General features: G+C 40.0%; 2 protein-coding genes across 3 annotated transcripts; both read right to left on the bottom strand.

Annotated features, from left to right (window-relative positions):
- Positions 1-128: 128 nt before the first annotated feature.
- Positions 129-8,446, bottom strand: LOC121517419. The gene is made up of 9 exons (XM_041799160.1): positions 8,075-8,446; positions 7,025-7,148; positions 6,219-6,551; positions 5,197-5,523; positions 4,826-4,957; positions 3,395-3,493; positions 1,501-1,544; positions 1,290-1,421; positions 129-264 (listed from the first exon to the last, which is right to left on the bottom strand). The coding sequence occupies exons 2-9, from the start codon at positions 7,062-7,064 to the stop codon at positions 136-138; spliced, it is 1,236 nt and encodes a 411-aa protein (XP_041655094.1). The 5' UTR covers positions 7,065-7,148; positions 8,075-8,446; the 3' UTR covers positions 129-135.
- Positions 8,447-10,776: 2,330 nt separating this feature from the next.
- On the bottom strand, positions 10,777-19,896 carry LOC121517945. 2 transcript variants are annotated; one of them, XM_041800069.1, is made up of 8 exons: positions 19,840-19,896; positions 19,037-19,384; positions 18,395-18,721; positions 18,024-18,155; positions 15,014-15,112; positions 12,233-12,270; positions 12,016-12,147; positions 10,777-11,583 (listed from the first exon to the last, which is right to left on the bottom strand). In XM_041800069.1, the coding sequence occupies exons 1-8, from the start codon at positions 19,874-19,876 to the stop codon at positions 11,446-11,448; spliced, it is 1,251 nt and encodes a 416-aa protein (XP_041656003.1). In that variant the 5' UTR covers positions 19,877-19,896; the 3' UTR covers positions 10,777-11,445. The 2 variants fall into 2 exon arrangements, with proteins under 2 accessions (XP_041656003.1, XP_041656004.1); XM_041800070.1 differs by lacking the exon at positions 15,014-15,112.
- Between the last annotated feature and the right edge of the window lie 533 nt (positions 19,897-20,429).

The raw sequence follows: 20,429 nt of genomic DNA on the forward strand, positions 1-20,429 counted from the left end.
TTAAGACTACAGCTGCATTGTTACTCTGTGCCACTAGGCGGCAGTGTTACACTAAGAAAATATAGAAAAGACTGATTTATCTGCTAGGACATGGCACAGTCCATGACAATAACAGTGGATAATCGTGGACCTCGCTCACATCCTCCTAGGTGATGAGTAGATAACATTTTCAGATGATCCATAGGGGGCGCTGCTGAATAAGCTGACTGTGTGATTGGGAAAATTCAGCTCAGAGTAGGTGATGTCACTCGGTTCGTCTTTAGCCTGGGAAACATAAGAAAGTCATGAAATTAAAGAATTAATATATCATGTGATCAATTACTTATTGTTTGATAAAGCACTTGATAAACTGTCTCAGGCCTGGACCAGTCTTTAGTTATGCTGCTATAGGCTTCAGACTTTATTTTTGATAAGCTGATAGTTAGGGCTGTCTCAGGCCTGGACCAGTCTGTTGTTACGCTGCTGTAGGCTTCAGACTTTCCTTTATGTCTAAGCTTATAAAAACAACTATCTCAGACCTGGACCAGTCTTAAGTTACACTGCTGTAGGCTTCAAACTTTCCTTCATGTTTAAGCTTATAGTTAGGGCTGTCTCAGGCCTGGACCAGTCCTTAGTTACACTGCTATAGGCTTCAAACTTTCTTTTTTGATACAGCTTTAAGTTAGGGCTGTCTCAGGCCTGGACCAGTCTTTAGTTACGCTGCTATAGGCTTTAAACTTTACTTCATGTCTAAGCTTATAGTTAGGGCTGTCTCAGGCCTGGACCAGTCCTTAGTTACACTGCTATAGGCTTCAGACTCTCCTATATGTCTAAGCTTATAAAAACAACTATCTCAGGCCTGGACCAGCCCTGAGTGACAGGGCTATTATCCTCAAACTTTCTTTTTTGGTACAGCTTGAAGTTAGGGCAGTCTCAGGCCTGGACCAGTCTTTCATTATGTTGCTATAGGCTCCAAACTTTTCTCTATGATAAAGCTTATAGTTAGGGCTGTCTCAGGTCTGGACCAGTCTTTAGTTACACTGCTATAGGCTCCAAACTTTTCTCTTTGATAAAGCTTATAGTTAGGGCTGTCTCAGGTCTAGATCAGCCCTACGTATCCACACTGCTATTGGCTTAGACTGTTGTTTAAATTGACACACAGAGCTCCTGTCTGTCCTCCTGATATTCTGTATATCAGGCAGTTTCTCTCCGTCTTCTAAATATTATTTTATCGTTTATCTCCCCGCTGCCTCATTGATCAGCTGTTGTTGTTAAAACAATGCTGAGCTGAAAATATCTCTTTGACTCACTGTATACTGATCATCAGCTCCAATGACAGAGGTGTTTTGACGGTCTGTTTCCATTCGGTCTAGGCTGATACCCACGGTGTTAGAGTAAATGTTTTCATCAGGAGGAGATGGGCTGTCTTCTTCTGGGACGTTCTGCAGGAAAAGAGTCACTTTGGTTTGTATGAATGAGAGAATATTTCACAAACATAGATCACTGCTGAAATCTACTCACTCTCTCCTCCATGACTGTGTGGTTTTCCATTTCTGTTTGTGCTTCTGAAAAACAAGTTTGTTTAGAAAATGATGAAAAAAATTAAGATCTGAAGATTCACTTCTGTCAAAATGTCTTCCTTATATCAGGTAAGCAGTAGTGTGTTCTTCACTGTGATGATGAAGCAGCTCACTAACAGAGCAGCGATGTCTTTGACCTGAGAACGTTTTCTCTGTAAGGATTATTTCATTATAAACATGAACCCATAAACCTGAACCAGGTCTAGTCCCAAACTGCCAGCGTTTGTGGAGTGCTGTACAGTACAGCAGCAGTGACCTCCAGCATCATCTTTAAAGGCAAGGATGGAATATTCTATAAGCTTTATTTGACTAAATCATCTCTAAATGCAAGAATGAGGGCTTTGTAAGGATGTTATCATTTTTAAAGGCAAGGATTGAATGTTTTATAAGCTTTGGTTACATCACCTTTAAAGGCAAAGAAGAAATGTTTTAAATTTTGTAAAGGATGACATCATTTGTACATGCAAGAATGAAATGTTTCATTCACTTAAAAGGATAACATCATCTGTAAAGGCCAGGAATGAATGTTTTATAGACCTTAAAGGATGACATCATCTTAACAGGCAAAGATTGAATGCTTAAAAAACTTAAATAATGACATCATTTTTCTAGGGCAAGGATGGTATGTTTTTATTAACTTTAAAGAATGACAGTCTTTAAAGGCAGGGATGGAAAATTTCATATACTTCAAAGGATGACTTTTTAGAGGCAAGTATGGATTGTTTTTAATGCTCAGATGACATCATCTTTGACAGCAATGATGGCATGATTTATAAACTTTAAATGGTGACATCATCTCTAATTGAAAGGATGATGTGTTTTAAAGGATGACATCATTTTAAAGGCAAGAATGGAATGTTCTATATAATTTCAAGGATGACATAATCTCTAAATGCAAGAATGGAATGTTTGAAAAACTTTGCAGTATGGGGCTTTAAATAGAAAGGATGGAATGTTTCTTTATAAACTTTGAAGGATGACATCTTTAATGGCAATGATGGGAAGTTTTATAGGATAGTGTGAACTTTAGAGGCAAGGATTACAAAATCTTTAAAGGCAAGGATGGGATATTTTAAAAGGACTGTAGGTTGACATAATCTCTGAGTGCAAGAATGGAATGTTTTATAGCCTTTAAAGGAGGACATTTTTGAAGAGGAAGGGTCAAATATTTTTAATAAACTTTAAAGAATGATGTAATCTTTGACGGCAAGGATGGAATGTTTCTTAAGCTTTGAAGGATTACATCATCTGTAAGGCAGAGGATGGCATGCTGGTGAAGCTGGCGATGTTGTTTTTTTTTTTTTTCGGTCCATTTTTGCTAAATAGGCCATAGCAGACAATGTTTGGAAAAGTTTTCTACAACGGACTGTCAGCATCAGGGAAAGATTGTTGGTCTGTATGATTTGAAATAATTAAAGAGACTAAAAGTAGGCAGATAATTTTAGAGATCTTCTGTTTTGAAGGATACAAGTTATGCAAAATGCATCCCTGCCTACATGAGGACGAGAACTTTGAAGAGTCTGTTTGTCATCTTTTTATTAATCAGCATTGTTTTATTATGTTTTGTGAAATGTTGTGAAAAGTTATAAAGAGGCTTTCTATGCCTAACAATGCACAAGATTTCATTGTTTTCAAGCTTCACTTAAAAATCAATAAACCCCTCTTTGAGGCTTTTTGAGTTCATTGTGAAAACAAGGCTATGATTTTTGTTTTTTGTGTGGTCTTATTTTTTTGGTGAATGCAACTACTTCCCAAAAAAGCAACCATTATGAAACAGGAAGTTGTATCAGTGTAGTTGCCTCGCCTTTAGTGCAGGTGTAATCCTGTTGCCTCACCGTTCAGTTTTGAAGACTTCCTCCTGCAGAGTAGCAGCAAAGTTAGAAATAAGACAACAGCCAGAGCGAGCAGAGCCAGCCCCACGTACAGCAGTGTGCCTACAGAGAGGAGAGAAAGACCATGTTAAACTGGGATGAGTCTTGGTTTGTGGGACATTAGCTGTTGACAGATCATTGTTTCCCTAAAGATACACAGGACATCCCAAAGTCTCCCTAAAAATTCATCACAAGTCTCCTTTAACTCCTGATACTCTTCTTCAAAGGGAAGAATTTATGTTATATAAAGTTTGATTACATCACCTTTAAAGATCAGGATGGAATGTTTAAGAAACTTTAAAGGATGACATCATCTTCAAAGGCAATCATGGTGTCTTTAAAGGCTTTAATGACATCATCATTAAGGCAAGGATGGAATTTTTTATAAGCTTTTACACAAAATGGAGGAGAAAAGGCTCCCACCTCCCCAGATTCACAAACATTCCCACCTCCAAACCGCCAGCCTCATGGTCACGTGTGTATTTGGAGCATTGTATGAATCAACAGTGCCTCCAACTTCATCTTTTAAGGTAAGGATGGAATGTCTTAATAGCTCTAAGGGATGACATTATCTTGGAAGGCAAAGATGGAATGTTTAAAAAACTTAAAAAGATGACATCCTCAAAAGCAAGGAGGGAATGTTTTGCAATCTTTGATGACATTTTTGGGGGCAAATATGGGATGTTTAATGAAATTCAAAGGATGAATTCAGTTTTTAAGGCAAGGATGGAAAGTTTCAAACACACTGATGACATCTTTAAAACTAATGGATTTTTTAAATACGTTTTGATGGTATCACCTTTAAAGTAACAGATGAAATATTGTATTAGCATTACACAAAATTGAGGAGGAAAGCCTACAACATCCCTGGCTTCACAAACATTCCATCCCTTAAACTGCTGACCTTGGGGGCAGGATTTGTTTCTTTGGAGTGTTTTAGCAGTGACCTCCAACGTCATCTTTAAAGGCAAGGATGGAATGCTTTAAAAGCTTCAATTTCATTCTTTAAAGGCAGGAGTGGAACGTTTTCAAAGCTTAAAAGGAACCCCTCATCTCTCAATGCGAGAATGGAAAGTCTTTTAAACTTTAAATCATGACATCTTCAAAGGCAAGGATGGAAAGACTTATAAGCCTTACACAACGGAGGGAAAGCCCCCAACATCCCCAGCTTCACCAGTATTTCGTCCTCTAAACTGCCAACCTTCGGCAGCTCCAACATCATCTTTGGATTTTAAGGATAAAATGAAGGGAAGAAGCCCCCAACATCCCCAGCTTCAACAAAATTCTGTCCTCTATCTTTGATGATGTCATCCTTTAAAGCCTATAAAACCATCATCCACATGGAAATGCTGACCTGAGGGGCTGGGATCTTCAACGGGCTAGGTATGGATGTACCTGAAATCAATGCTGCAGGCTGCTCGGGGGTTTCTGGGGATTTAGCTCCTGGTTTGGTAGGTGGTGTTTTTGGTTTCCAGGATGGTGGGACTGATGTTGACATTGTTACATTTTGTTTAACTGTGGTTGAATCTGTGAACAAAGAGAGCACAGATGAAGACATCCTGATAAGGTCCAAATCCTGGTCCAAAAAGAGCAACTGAACTTGATTGGACTTGATTCAGGTTTCTGAACCTCAGTCAAGTCTAGTTGCCTCCTTTGGACCAACATATGGATAACTACAACCAGCCTAGTCTGTTAAATCCTTCTACTGCTCTGCTCCAACACAAACTTTTTCATTATCAATGACTCCACCTTAAAGAGAAACTCACCGTCTGTGACAACAACTTCAAATACCCAGTTCAGACGTGTCACAAGTCTTTTCAGACCACAGGTGTAGCGTCCTGAGTCTGCTGTGGTCAGCTGTGAGATGTTGGCGTACACAGATCCTCCATCCGTAAATTTTATGTATCGGATGGAGTATCTTCCAGCCTGTGCTGTGTAATCAGCTGTTTCTATTAAAGCGTCTGTACAGGTGTCTCTACAGAGGAAGGATTCCCTCACAGTGAACAATGAAGAGAAAAAAAAGAAGCATGCAACGGTGAGGTTTCCTCCAGTTCTCTCATAGATGGGCGTTTTTCTGTTTTCCTCCAGGAGAGCTGTGAAAACAGATCAGAGATCAGATGTTACTTTAAAATCCTAATCTGATGTCAAACTGGGAGCTGACCAGTTTAACCAGTCTGTTAGTGGCCTAAAGACATCAACAGGACAGATAAAAAAAGAGATGTTTTCATGACTCAGAGATCGCTTCAGTACTAAGATGATGTGGAGAGGATGGTCCTCAACAAAGCAGCGCTCCCTTTTGTTTGGACAGAATGATTCAGCATGGCCTGGTCGTAAAAAGACTGGTCCATAATGGACTGGCATAACATTGACTGGTTAAACATGGACTGATTCATTATGGACTGGTCCAAAATAGACTGGTCCAACATTGACTGGTCCAACATAGATTGGTCCAACATGGTCTGGTTCAACATCGACTGACTGAACACGGACTGGTTCAGTATGAACTGACTGAACATGGCACGGTCCAACATGGTCTGGTCAAACAATGATGAGACCTTTGATCTTACTGCTGCAAGTCGACCCATTTGCAGGTAGGCTAATTAGTTAACTAGCTAACTAAAGATGACCGACTATACAAACTGTGACCAGTTCACATACCGTTTGTTCAAACATGATGTGAAGATTGTTGGCGTTTGGTGGTTGGTGCAGGGACAGCCCTTTAACCCATGGTCAAATCAGACCAAAGCCAACAATCTGTAGGGTTAAAACGTCCTCATCAGAAACTCACCGTCTACAACGATGATTTCTATGAACTTGTATGACTCAGATGAAGCTCTGCCCACACCACAGCGGTACTGTCCATTATCAGCTGTGGTCACCTGTGAGATTGTCACTTTAACGTCTCCTGATGATGCTCCTCTTCTCCTCCATTCGATGCTGTATCTGCCATCCTGATGTCTCTCCTCAGTCGTCTGGATGATGATGTCATTCTTCTTACATTCTACTCTGCAGAAGAACTTTCTAGTTGATGCTGAAGAAGGCGGACAGGCAATTTCAGCATTTCCTCCTTCAGGTATGGTATAATAAAATTCTGTGAGAGCTGCGAGTTCATCCTGCAGAGCTGTTGGAGATGGAGAATCAGCTATTATCTTTATGTCCTGTATGAAGCTGCAGGCTGATCAGGATTATGTTTTCTGCCGCACATATACTTTGTCCTGTGACAATTATATCAGCCATAAACATGAGCAGGAAACCTTTAGAACCCAAACAGCCACAAAACACCAAGGGGCAGATACTCGAAAGAACAGCATGGGTTAAAAATGGCAAAAATAGAATGCATCTTATCCACAGAGCATTTGCAAAGAGAAAACCCACAATAACTGCATGCATGAGGAGGATGGATTTACTGCAGAGTCATCACCCTCTCTTCTTACGTATGGGTTGATCTGTTTAAGGAAAACTGTTTAACTTTTATTAAAAGTTTTCTGATTCATCCTGTTTAGTCACTAAAACACAGTAGACAGAAGAACAGCACCGAGCAATTAAAACAAAGAAAATGACAAGAAAAGACACCAAAAAAATAAAAATACTCACAGATGAAGAAAAAGAAGATGAACATGTTGAGGAAGGACATGATCACGGCTCACAGTCTTCTTCTTCTTCTTTTCAACAAAGCAGTAAAGCAGGAACTTCTCATTTCTTAAGATGACGGCATCCTCTTTGCAAATACACACACATTAAAAAAAAAAAAAAAAAAAAACCACACACACCCGAGAGGATGTCCTGATCCTGACAGTATGGAGATGAAGGGTGAAGGTCTGGGGCTACATGGACCTTTAACCTAGGATTTACAGAGAAACACTCCAAGCTGAGGCTTATGGGAAATATCCCAGAGTGCTTTTGGAATCATCAGCAAATATTCACTAACAGCAGCCTGGACCACAAAAGCCTGTCTGCAGACCGCAGCTCTCAGACGCCCTATTTTGCAGGCCACTACTGTGAGACACAGCCTCTGTAAGGACAGACTTTCAAAAACTTTCAAGAAAAAGTTGTCAATACACTGGTAGCAGTTTTGCAGATCTCATCAAAACCATATCTTATTCACCAAAATAGCTATGTAGCTATGTAGCTGAAGCTAAGGAAGTTATGTTATCTATGTTAGCATATGCTATGCCTGCTAAAAATAATCTAGCTACGTAATTTAAGCTACGTAGGTAAAGTCGCTGACAACTGTACACGTTTTACAGTTACGCAAATCTCATGAAACATTTTATAAGTAAATTGGATACTCAGCTAATGTAGCTAAAGCTAAGGACGCTACACTAGCTATGTTAACTTATGCTATGCCCTCTTAAGCTTTTTAGTTGTGTTGCCTGTGTAGCTAAGTTGGTAACATTGCAAAATACTGTTCGAAGCAAAGACAGGAAGAAAAAACAACGAAGAAACAACTTCACAAAGTGCTTCAAGTTCAGTTGGAAGCAGGTGCTGCCATGCAGTGTTAAAGGCAAAGCACATAATTTATACAAGTTGTTTTTATAAGCATCAACAATGAAACAACTAAAAAGTGAGATCTGTCATCATGACCATCCGTTAAACTGTCTTCACAACACTAATGACCAAAGTACCGAGCGCTGGGTCACTCACTGGGTCAGAAGTAGAGCAGGACAGTGCGAGTCTACTGTAGTTGGGATAATCATTCTACCAGCACCTTTATGTAAAATGTCTATGAACAGGGTTGCCAATTCTCACGCTTCTGCCGTGTGACACACACTTTCACCTCCTGTCTCGCGCTCACACGCCACTCGAACTATTCTCACGCTCGAATCAAACGCTTTGGCGCTCTCAGATTACTCTCTGATTGGTGGGCAATGTTTATCCTCGTGTTGATTGGACAGCTGCTCAAGGTAACGGCCCTAAGCCTGAATGACAAGCCAATCACAGCACAGTGGGGCGGGAGTTGACGTCCAGCCGCTTCAAAACAGCAGCAGGCCGCAGCAGCAATTATACCGAGGTAAACAATTAGTCGGCGTCTTATGTCATGGTTTAATTACACAACGGAACCCAGGGCTTAACAAACTATATAATAATTGTTTTGAATAAATCAGTGATAGCCGCATGTGGCTCTTTAGTGACCAGTTGCAGCTCTTTTAAGGCTTCCTTTAAGAAAATCCTCCTGAAATCCTCTTTAAATATGAAAACTGTCAGCAGTAAAGACTCATTGTAATAAGTCATATCAATAAATCTAAGTCCACAGAAAGAAGACAGACTTTAACTTCCAAATTCAAATGAAAACTTGTGTTTAATGTCAGGTGCGCCCAGGACGGCGGACCGTGCGTAAAAGAGCGCAGAGGAAGTCCGCTGGTGACGTCTCTTCCGTAAGTTAATAGAGGTGTGCTGTCCCGTGTTGTGTTCGTTTTAACTCGTTTCTTCAGTCACTCCCTGCCGATGCTCTCCCATACTCGTATTTGATGATGACTTTTGCGATGCGCATCATCACCAACGAGCCAAACACGCACGGATCACATCTTAAAACAATGTAAAATTGAGTAAAACTTTTCCAAACGTGGATGGTTTATTTGATCTTAAACGTACTAATGATAAATACTGTCAAAAGGACAGACAGAAAAATGAAAGCAACAAACTGGCAGAAGGATCTGTGAGGGGGGCTGCAGGTGTGAGGCAGGGCCGGTTTTAGCCATTTGGAGGCCCAGGGCAAAGACCAATATGGGGACCCTCCCCCTTTAGCTAAAAGCGATAATAATGAGAGGGAAAAACATAGAAAGCATAACTTTAAGTTAACAGAGCCACAGAACTACAGTAAATGTCAAAATATGGAATATAAATACCCAAACAGACTCCCATGATTCATCAGCACGTTGAAAAGCTCCTTATAGCTCTAAGTCAGCACATTCTGATATTTTAAAAGACTTTAGTCCAGGTGGAGCTTATATAAATACAAACATGCTTATTATCAGTGAAATATCTTTTCTTCTGTACAGACATTTTTATGTATTTCATCCCATTGAACAACACAATAATCCACCAATTCACTGTTTTATTTCAACTATGGACAGATTGATCATCAAATGCCTGGTTTTGGATTGTGGCTCTTGCAATAGTATTTTTAAAACAATGTGGCTCCTGGGTGGATTAAGGTTGAGTACTGCTGGAATAAATGCTCTGTAAGGTACGAAGGATAATAGCTGAACGGGCTAACAGTTAACCACTAGCTAGCTTATGTTAATGTGACCAAACGTCCTCTTTTGCTCGGGTAGCAGTACGTCTTTCTGGCAGTTGATAATGAAGCCGCAATGTATGTTTTGAAGAAAGACTTACCAACTATGTTACTGCAGATGAGCGTACTGAAATACTTTAAGAAGGTGAGAGAGAGGGAAAGAGACGAGGGACTGGCGCTAGCAGAAGACAGAGGCAGCAGGAATGGGACATCGTCAGAAGAGAGGAAAATAAAGATGATGAGACTCAGGTACAGTCTTCAGAGATGAGACCATCGCAGGTGAACTAAGCTCACAATACCATCTAAGATTTCAGAAGTGGCCGACCTAACAAGTTTTTTTTCCCCAATTAAATTCATGGCATTGTGAGCATGGCCTCTGTGGTCCATATCTATTTTATTCAAGGTTTGCTGGCAAATAACAAAGCACAGTAAATTGTTGTTTATCACATTCATACCCTTCAGTAGTTGTTGCTACTATGTGTGTGGGTGTGTGTGTGTGTGTGGGTGTGTGTGTGTGTTAGGGCCTGTGTAAGACACATACTTTTTAAACCCTAATGGTGAAATGAGTCCGAATACGTCGCCATCATTGAGTCCGTGCATGTATAATGAACAAAATCTCACTCAAGCCAGCAAGCAGAAGTTGGCAACCCTGCTATGAAGCTAAAGCTAAGGAAGGTATGCTATGTTAGCTTATCCTATGCCTGCGAATGCTAATTTAGCTACGTTACCTGTGTAGGTAACATTGTTGAAGACTACAACTTTTACACATTTGCAAATCTTGTGAACCCAAATTTTATTCATGTGAAATAACTTTGTAGCTAATGTAGCTTATGTTAACTTATGCTAACTCTGTTAGCATAACTACATATGAATATAACTACATTACCTTAGTAGCTAGGTAGGTTACGTTGCTAAACTGTGCACCTTATTAAGCCCATATTTTATTCAAATAAAAAAACTACTCAGCTAAAGTGTTAAGTTCGTCGACTAAAACTGTGACTAAAAATGTTCGACATTTTATGGACTTTTTATGGACTAATACTAGATTAAAATGTTTTGAGTTTTCGTCGACTAAAAGTAGAATAAAACTGAAAAGGATAGAAATGACTAAAATGTGACTAAAACTAAAAGACATTCCATTTAAAGACTAAAACTAAAACTAACATTAATAATAGATGCCAAAATTAACACTGCTCGGCTAATGTAGTTATAGCTTAAGAGCTATGTTAGCTACGTTAGTTAATGCTATGTCTACTTAAGCAAATTTATCCGTGTTACCTACGTAGCTACATAACTACATAATCTTATGTGGTTAATGTGAATGTTGTACAGTATAATTTAGGGCTGTCAATCTTTGCCTACAGTCCCAGTCACATTTCATTTATTATTTGCAGATTTTGAATGATAGAATATTTATGCACATATATTATTATCATGATTATTAATGTGTATGTACATAACATTCAGTTGCCAGTGCCTCAATCACCATGTAGTTACGCATTTCTCCACTAGAGGGCCCTCCAACAATGCTTTACAGATTGCAATGAAGGAATAATGAGTGGTTGAGATAGCCAGCTGCATCATTTAGAGGTCTTTCAGTTATTTCTGTTGGTCCACACTGAAAAATGATCCAAAGGCATCCCTCTGCATCCTCGTTGTTGCACCTCCCCTTTCCTCGAAAAGTTACTTTAGCTTTCGAATATTAATACGTTTTTAAAATACAAATTATATTCAATGCAATACAGCAATATTATAATTTATATATAGTAGGGTAAATATCCTATGGACTGCTTCCAGCAGCATCCTTTGATCTGTAGCTCAGTGTGGAGTAGCATTGCTCTCTGGTGGCTGGATCTAAACTCTCGTAGACGGACTCTTTAATCCCAGAGACGGGGAGATGGTTGCCATGAGATGGGACCTGAAAGAGAAGAGTTTTATCAGAGAATGAAACTATAAAGCTGTGAAAAAGTGTTTGCCCCCTTCCTGTTTTGTTGGGTTTTTTTTTTTTGAAGATAACCTAACCTGCTGTCTCAGGCTTGGACCAGTCTTTAGTTAGTCTGCTCTAGGCTTCAAACTCCAATCTCTTATAAAGCTTATAGTTAGGGCTGTCTCAGGCCTGGACCGGCCCTACGTATCCACACTGCTGTAGGTTTAGACTGTTGTTTAACTTGACACACAGAGCTTCTGTCTGTCTTTCTTTCCCTCCTGAAGCATTAATGTCAAACTGATATATATCAGGCAGTTTCTCTCCGTCTTCTTAATATTATTTTATCGTTTATCTCCCCGCTGCCTCATTGATCAGCTGTTGTTGTTAAAACGATGCTGAGCTGAAAATATCTCTTTGACTCACTGTATACTGATCATCAGCTCCAATGACAGAGGTGTTTTGACGGTCTGTTTCCATTCGGTCTAGGCTGATACCCACGGTGTTAGAGTAAATGTTTTCACCAGGAGGAGATGGGCTGTCTTCTTCTGGGACGTTCTGCAGGAAAAGAGTCAGTTTGGTTTGTATGAATGAGAGAATATTTCACAAACATAGATCACTGCTGAGATCTACTCACTCTCACCTCCATGACTGTGTGGTTTTCCATTTCTGTTTGTGCTTCTGAAAAACAAGTTTGTTTAGAAAATGATGAAAAAAATTAAGATCTGAAGATTCACTTCTGTCAAAATGTCTTCCTTATATCAGGTAAGCAGTAGTGTGTTCTTCACTGTGATGATGAAGCAGCTCACTAACAGAGCAGCGATGTCTTTGACCTGAGAACGTTTTCTCAGTAAGGATTATTTCATTATAAACATGAACCCATAAACCTGAACCAGGTCTAGTCCCAAACGCCAACGTTTGTGGAGTGCTGTACAGTACAGCAGCAGTGACCTCCAGCATCATCTTTAAAGGCAAGGATGGAATATTCTATAAGCTTTATTTGACTAAATCATCTCTAAATGCAAGAATGAGGGCTTTGTAAGGATGTTATCATTTTTAAAGGCAAGGATTGAATGTTTTATAAGCTTTGGTTACATCACCTTTAAAGGCAAAGAAGAAATGTTTTAAATTTTGTAAAGGATGACATCATCTGTACATGCAAGAATGAAATGTTTCATTCACTTAAAAGGATAACATCTTTAAAAGCAAGGATTGAATGTTTTATAGACCTTAAAGGATGACAACAGCTTTTTAAGGCAAGCATGGTATGATGATGAACTTTAAAGAATGACAATCTTTAAAGGCAGGGATGGAAAATTTCATTTACTTTGAAGGATGACTTTTTAAAGGCAAGTATGGAATGTTTTTAATGCTCAGATGACATCATCTTTGACAGCAATGATGGCATGATTTATAAACTTTAAATGGTGACATCATCTGTAATGGAAATGATGGAAAGTTTTAAAGGATGACATCATCTTTAATGGGAAGGATTGAACGCTTTAAAAACTTAAAGGATGACATCACCTTTCTAAGGCAAGTATTGGTATGCTGATGGACTTTAAAGGATACCTTTTTCAACAGCAAGTCTGGAATTTTGTTTTAATGCTCAGATGACATCATCTTTAACAGCAATGATGTTATGATTTATAAACTTTAAATGGTACATTATCTTTAATGAAAAGGATGGATTGTTTAATAGGATGACATCATTTAAAGGCAAGAATGGAGTGTTTAAAATGCTTTTAAGGATGACCTAATCTCTAAATGCAAGCATGGAATGTTTGATGAATTTTAAAGGAGGAGACATTTAAAGTGAAAAGATTGAATGTCTATGTTTATAAACTTTAAAGGATGACATCTTTTATGGCAAGGATGGAAAGTTTTATAGGATAGAATGATCTTTAGAGGCAAGGATGGAATGTTTATAAGCCTTTAAAGGAGGACATCTTTGAAGAGAAAGGGCAGACTATTTTTAATAAACCTTAAAGAATGATGCAGTCTTGAACGGCAAGGATGGAATATGTCATATGTTTTGAGGGATGACATCATCTTTCAAGGCAGAGGATGGCATGCTGGTGAAGCTGGGGATGTTGGGGGCTTTTTCGCTCCACTGTTGCTAAATAGGCCATAGCAGACAATGTTTGGAAAAGTTTTCTACAACGGACTGTCAGCATCAGGGAAAGATTGTTGGTCTGTATGATTTGAAATAATTAAAGAGAGTAAAAGTAGGCAGATAATTTTAGAGATCTTCTGTTTTGAAGGATACAAGTTATGCATAATGCATCCCTGCCTACATGAGGACGAGAACTTTGAAGAGTCTGTTTGTCATCTTTTTATTAATCAGCATTGTTTTATTATGTTTTGTGAAATCTTGTGAAAAGTTATAAAGAGGCTTTTTATGCCTAACGATGCACAAGATTTCATCGTTTTCAAGCTTCACTTAAAAATCAATAAGAACCCTTTGAGGCTTTTTGAGTTCATTGTGATCACAGGGATACGATTTTTGTTTTTTTTTCTGTTGTGTTTTTTTTTTTTGGGTGAATGCAACCACTTCCCACAGAAGCAACCTTTAAGCCGGGTGTACACTATGCAATTTTCCTGCAATTCAGCCACGAGTTGAGAGTCGCATGACTCACTCAGAAGTCGGGCCGACTATCATTCGGATCAGGCGTCGTTTGTTGTGCTGTGTACAGGGAGATATGATGGCTGACCACAACCCGACTACGACCCCACGACCTGCTCCCAACTGGTCAGAAGGATTTCTGGCATGTTTGATATTTTGGTCTTACGACTCCAGACACTTCACAGTGAGAGCAGAAACGCGAGCAGAATAAACAACTTTGGGGGATTGTTTGCCTTTTTAAACAGTCAGACAACATCCTAAATCACCATGACAATGGCTGGAATGACTTTCTAATGCAACCCGCTATGAAAAAGGAAATAAATGAACAGGAAATATTCCTGTCCGCGGACCTGCAGCTGACACAGAGGTGACGCTGTTTGTGTGTGTAAGACAGAGAGAGATAGCGAGAGAGAAAGCAAGAGAGAGAGAAAACGGGAGAGATAGAGGGGGGACAGAGAGGGAAAATGACTGGAGACACTTCCCCCTGAGTGTATGAGTCTTTTTAAAAAGGAAACTCTTGGGTTTCTGTCACACTCCGTACCGACTTAAGTCGCACAGTGTGAACACTGAGGTCGTGCATGACCATCGGATCGTACAATGTGAGCACACAACTTGTGCGCGCTGGTCGTGCGTCGTAAGTGATTCAGTCGCACAGTGTGAGATGACATTCTGCCACGAATGTGATATGGTTGGCTTGAAATCGAACAGTGTACACCCGGCTTTATGAAACAGGAGGTTGCATCAGTGTGGTTGCCTGGCCTTTAGAGCATCTATGCAGGTGTAATCCTGTTGCCTCACCGTTCAGTTTTGAAGACTTCCTCCTGCAGAGTAGCAGCGAAGTTAGAGATAAGAAAACAGCCAGAGTGAGCAGAGGCAGCCCCACGTACAGCAGCACTTCTACAGAGAGAAGAGAAAGACCATGTTAAACTGGGATGAGTCTTGGTTTTTGGGACATTAGCTGTTGATGGATCATTGGGACCCTAAAGACACACAGGACATCCCAAGTCTCCCTAATAATTCATGTCTCTGGTTTAGTTCCCTTAAACTCCTGATACTCTTCTTCCAAGGGAAGAATTCAAATAATAAAGTTTGATTACATCACCTTTAAAGATCAGGACAGGATGTTTTATAAACTTTAAAGCAGGGGTGCCCAAATTCTTTTCAGTGAAGGGCCAAAAATGAATCGGGATGGAGGGTCGCGGGCCAAAACTAAACATTCATGTTGCAGTGCATGAAATTAAATATGCCTGTTGCATAACTGTGCAAAATAAAAACTCATACAAAGTAATTTTGAAAATGAAGAACACTATTTTTTACTGTGTTTCACAGCATGAAATTACTATACAGTGCATCCATATGGATACTAATTAGGCATACTACCTTGAAATCAATTTTAGTAAAAAAGTACTCATGTTCCCTACTATTTTTAAACTTTCTCTTCTCAGTGTGCCACTGCCTCACACCCTCCATCTCTGCCATGACCCCAGCTTGACCCCAGCATCTTCTCACTGACTCACTTTCTGGTCATGGGCTTCTGAGCTGACGGGAGCTCAACAGCGCCATCCTACCCCCAATAATAATAATAATAATAATAATAATAATAATATCTTGAATTTATATAGCGCCTTTCGAAAAATCCAAGGACGCTTTACAGGAACACATAGACATGAACAAACTATGTGAGGGGTAGGATGAGTGTAAGGGGTGGTCTAGTTGTATTACAATGTAACACAATGTTAATTTGTGGTCAGGAGAGGAAGTGCAAATAAATATTGAAAGAAATATTTAGACTGCTGGCAGTGGGAAAATAATTTCAAAAAAAAATTCAAATTTTCAAAGCGGGCCAAAAATAATCGCTCGTGGGCCAAAGTTGGCCCGCGGGCCCCAAATTGGACAGCCCTACTTTAAAGGATGACATCATCTTCAAAGGCAATCATGGTGTCTTTTAATGACATCATCTTTAAGACATGGATGGAATGTTTTATGAGCTGTTACACAATGTAGAGGGGAAAAGGCTCCAACATTCCCAGCTTCACTAACATTCCATCCTCCAAACTGCCAGATCATGGTCGTGTGTGTATTTGGAGCAATGTATGAATCAACAGTGGCCTCCAACATTATCTTTAAAGGCAAGGATGGAATGTTTTATACACACTGATGACATCTTTAAAAGCAAGGGTAGAATCTTTTATAAGCTTTGATGACATTATCTTTAAAGGAAAAGATGAAATCCTTTATAAGGTTCACACAACAAAGAGTGGAAAATTCCCAACATCCCTAGCTTCACCAACATTCCGCCCACCAAACTCATCCTTGGGAAAGGTGTGTCTTCGGAGCATTGTATGAAGCAACAGTGGCCTCCAACTTCATCTTTTAAGGCAAGGACGGAATGTTTTATTAGCTCTAAAGATTGACATCATCTTGGAAGGCAAAGATGGAATGTTTAACCCTTTACCTACTGAGTCTTAAAATGGTGATTTGGACATATTTTGTTATTATGGCTGTAAAAAAGTCAGGATATGCACTCAGTCTGGGAGCTTTGGTCCCCTTTCCCAGGATAACCTGAACTTGACTTTTCAACATCTGGTTAATGATTATTGCACATTATATGGAATTGTCAGCAGTTTAAAAGAAGAAAAACACAAAAACAGATTTGTTTTTCATGGATTTTATGAGAAGAAATTTTGTTATTGCTCATGAAGTTTTGATTTGACATTTGAAATGTGAACCTGTACATGTTTAGAACAATCACCAGTCATTTTTTGAGTCTCAGACTCTGGGTGTGCAAAACACGGTGCAAAAGATAACTATTTACATAGGTGAAAATTAGTGCAAATAAAGGTGGGAAATGCATTCTCAACATTCTCAAGTAACATATTGTTGTTGCACATGACAGACACGCACAAATGCCACTATCTAATGCTATTTTTTGAAAACAAAACACCACTCACGCTTGCTCTCCTTTTACTCTCTTCCTTCACTCTCCTTTTCTCGCTCGTCTTCTGCCAAAGCTGCTGTTTTCGCGGTGCTGTTTGACATTACCGTAATATATATACCACAGATCATAAATTGCCTGAAAGCATAGATTCTCAGCTCTCTGTCAGCGTTAGAATTTTTTAGATTGAGCAAACTTTCGAGGAGTTACAGTGTTGAGAATCCGTGTAGCGGTCTTGTGACACTTCTGGTGTTTTGCTATGAATGCCCACGTCATATGATTGTGAGTACCATAATGAACCATATATGTGCGCATGCCCACAATTCTCAGCTTTTCAACACCATTTGAATTTTTCTAATTTTACGGTAATAATACTCCGGACATATACAACACAGCGCCGGCGCTGGCTCGGTAGGTAAAGGGTTAAAAAACTTTAAAAGATGACATCCTTCTTTGAGGATGTGGAATGTTTTAGAAGCTTGAAAGTAACCCATCACCTCTCAATGCAAGAATGGAAAGTCTTTTAACTTTAAATGATGACATCTTCAAAGGCATGGATGGAAGACTTGTAAGTCTTACACAATGGAGAGGAAAGCCCCCAACATCCCCAGCTTCACCAACATTGCATCCTCCAAACTGCCAACCTTTGGGGCCTTGTTTGTGTCTTTGGTGTGTTGTATGAAGCAGCAGTGACCCCCAACGTCATCTTTAAAAGATAAAATTGAGGGAAGAAGCCCCCAACATCCCCAGATTCAATAAAATTCTGTCCTCTATCTTTGATAATGTCATCCTTTAAAGCCTATAAAACCATCATCCACATGGAAATGCTGACCTGAGGGGCTGGGATCTTCAACGGGCTAGGTATGGATGTACCTGAAATCAATGCTGCAGGCTGCTCGGTGGTTTCCAGGGATTTAGCTCCTGGTTTGGTAGGTGGTGTTTTTGGTTTCCAGGATGGTGGGACTGATGTTGACATTGTTACATTTTGTTTAACTGTGGTTGAATCTGTGAACAAAGAGAGCACAGATGAAGACATCCTGATAAGATCCAAATCCTGGTCCAAAGAGAGCAACTGAACTTGATTGGACTTGATTCAGGTTTCTGAATCTCAGTCAAGTCTAGTTGCCTCCTTTGGACCAACATATGGATAACTACAACCAGCCTAGTCTGTTAAATCCTTCTACTGCTCTGCTCCAACACAAACTTCTCCATTATCAATGACTCCACCTTAAAGAGAAACTCACCGTCTGTGACAGCAACTTCAAATACCCAGTTCAGATTCTTCACAATTCTTTTCAGACCACAGGTGTAGGTTCCTGAGTCTGCTGTGGTCAGCTGTGAGATGTTGGCGTACACAGATCCTCCATCTGGAAATTTTATGTATCTGATGGAGTATCTTCCAGCCTGTGCTGTGTAATCAGCTGTTTCTATTAAAGCGTCTGTACAGGTGTCTCTACAGAGGAAGGATTTCCTCACAGTGAACAATGAAGAGAAAGAAAAGAAGCACGCAACGGTGAGGTTTCCTCCAGTTCTCTCATAGATGGGCGTTTTTCTGTTTCCCTTCAGGAGAGCTGTGAAAACAGATCAAAGATCAGATGTTACTTTAAAATCCTAATCTGGTGTCATACTGGGAGCTGACCAGTTTAACCAGTCTGTTAGTGGCCTAAAGACATCAACAGGACAGATAAAAAAAGAGACGTTTTCATGACTCAGAGATCGCTTCAGCACTAGGATGATGTGGAGAGGATGGTCCTCAACAAAGCAGCGCTCCCTTTTTGGGACAGATTGTTTGGACAGAATGGTGATGGGACGGCTCTTTAACCCATGGTCAAATCAGACCAAAGCCAACGATCTGTAGGGTTAAAACGTCCTCATCAGAAACTCACCGTCTACAACGATGATTTCTATGAACTTGTATGACTCAGATGAAGCTCCGCCCACACCACAGCGGTACTGTCCATTATCAGCTGTGGTCACCTGTGAGATTGTCACTTTAACGTCTCCTGATGATGTTCCTCTTCTCCCCCTCCATTCGATGCTGTATCTGCCATCCTGATGTCTCTCCTCAGTCGTCTGGATGATGATGTCATTCTTCTTACATTCTACTCTGCAGAAGAACTTTCTAGTCGATGCTGAAGAAGGCGGACAGGCAATTTCAGCATTTCCTCCTTCAGGTATGGCATAGTAGATGTCTATATGGTCATGAGTGAGAGCTGCGAGTTCATCCTGCAGACCTGTTAGAGATGGAGAATCAGCTATTATCTTTATATCATGTATGAAGCTGCAACCATAAACATGAGCAGGGAACTTTTAGAACCCAAACAGCCACAAAACACAAAGGGGCAGATCCTCGAAAGAAAAGCATGGGTTTTTGTGCATCTTCTAGCTGCAAAATGGCAAGAAAAGAATGCATCTTATCCACAGAGCATGTGCAAAGAGGAAACCCATCTATGACATCTCAGAGAGTGGAGGCCTCTTTAAAATCATCTCTACACGTGAGGACGGTGGATTTACTGCACAGTCATCATCCTTTCTGCTTTCATATGAGTTGATCTGTTTAAGGACATTTTTTTGAGTTTTCTGATTTATCCTGTTGTATCATTAAAACACGGTAGACAGAAGAACAGCACTGAGCAATTAAAACAAAGAAAATGACAAGAAAAGGGACCAAAAAAATAAAAATACTCACAGATGAAGAAGAAGATGAAAATGTGATGGGGGGACATGATCACGGCTCACAGTCTTCTTCTTTTCACCAACAAGTAAAGCAGGAACTTCTCATTTCTTAAGATGACGGCATCCTCTTTGCAAATACACACAAAAAAAACAGACACACCCTAGAGCAATGGTTTTCAAACTTTTTTTGCCTAAGACACACCAAAAAGCAAGCTGACATCTCCAGGCACCATATTAACATCCTTGCAAACTAGCCTCTTTAGCATGTGTAGCAAGTAGCAACATGTCCCAGTCCTACCTGCATGCAATGTAAGCAAGTGCCAGCTACATCACAGTTTCCTTTTGTAGCATCCTGACACTCTGCAAGTGATGCACTGCAGCTACCCAGGTTTATCCCCAGTCACCCTGTTCCTATTTTCTCTCTGTCGCTCCTATAAAGATGGACAAGTAACAAGGGAAGAGGCTGCACAAAGGATGACAAGACACCAGGGGCCTCATGTACAAAGACTTGCGTGGATTTCCTTCTGAAACATGGCGTACGCTCAAATCCAGAAAACGTCGTACACATAAAAATATCCAGATGTATGAATCTGTGCGCATGCA

This window comes from Cheilinus undulatus, linkage group 11, assembly GCF_018320785.1.
Source record: "Cheilinus undulatus linkage group 11, ASM1832078v1, whole genome shotgun sequence".
NCBI lineage: Eukaryota > Metazoa > Chordata > Actinopteri > Labriformes > Labridae > Cheilinus > Cheilinus undulatus.

What these genes read in the sequence shown, in the direction of transcription:
- LOC121517419 (XM_041799160.1), bottom strand. Translation starts at nt 7,064, where the DNA reads ATGTCCTTCCTCAACATGTTCATCTTCTTTTTCTTCATCT. An exon ending in TGAAGTTGTTGTCACAGACG is followed by an intron (nt 4,958 to 5,196) that starts GTGAGTTTCTCT and finishes CTTTGTTCACAG; the next exon opens with ATTCAACCACAGTTAAACAA. An exon ending in GAGCTGATGATCAGTATACA is followed by an intron (nt 265 to 1,289) that starts GTGAGTCAAAGA and finishes TATGTTTCCCAG; the next exon opens with GCTAAAGACGAACCGAGTGA.
- LOC121517945 (XM_041800069.1), bottom strand. Translation starts at nt 19,876, where the DNA reads ATGTCCCCCCATCACATTTTCATCTTCTTCTTCATCT. An exon ending in AGAAATCATCGTTGTAGACG is followed by an intron (nt 18,722 to 19,036) that starts GTGAGTTTCTGA and finishes CTGTTTTCACAG; the next exon opens with CTCTCCTGAAGGGAAACAGA. An exon ending in GAGCTGATGATCAGTATACA is followed by an intron (nt 11,584 to 12,015) that starts GTGAGTCAAAGA and finishes CTTCTCTTTCAG; the next exon opens with GTCCCATCTCATGGCAACCA.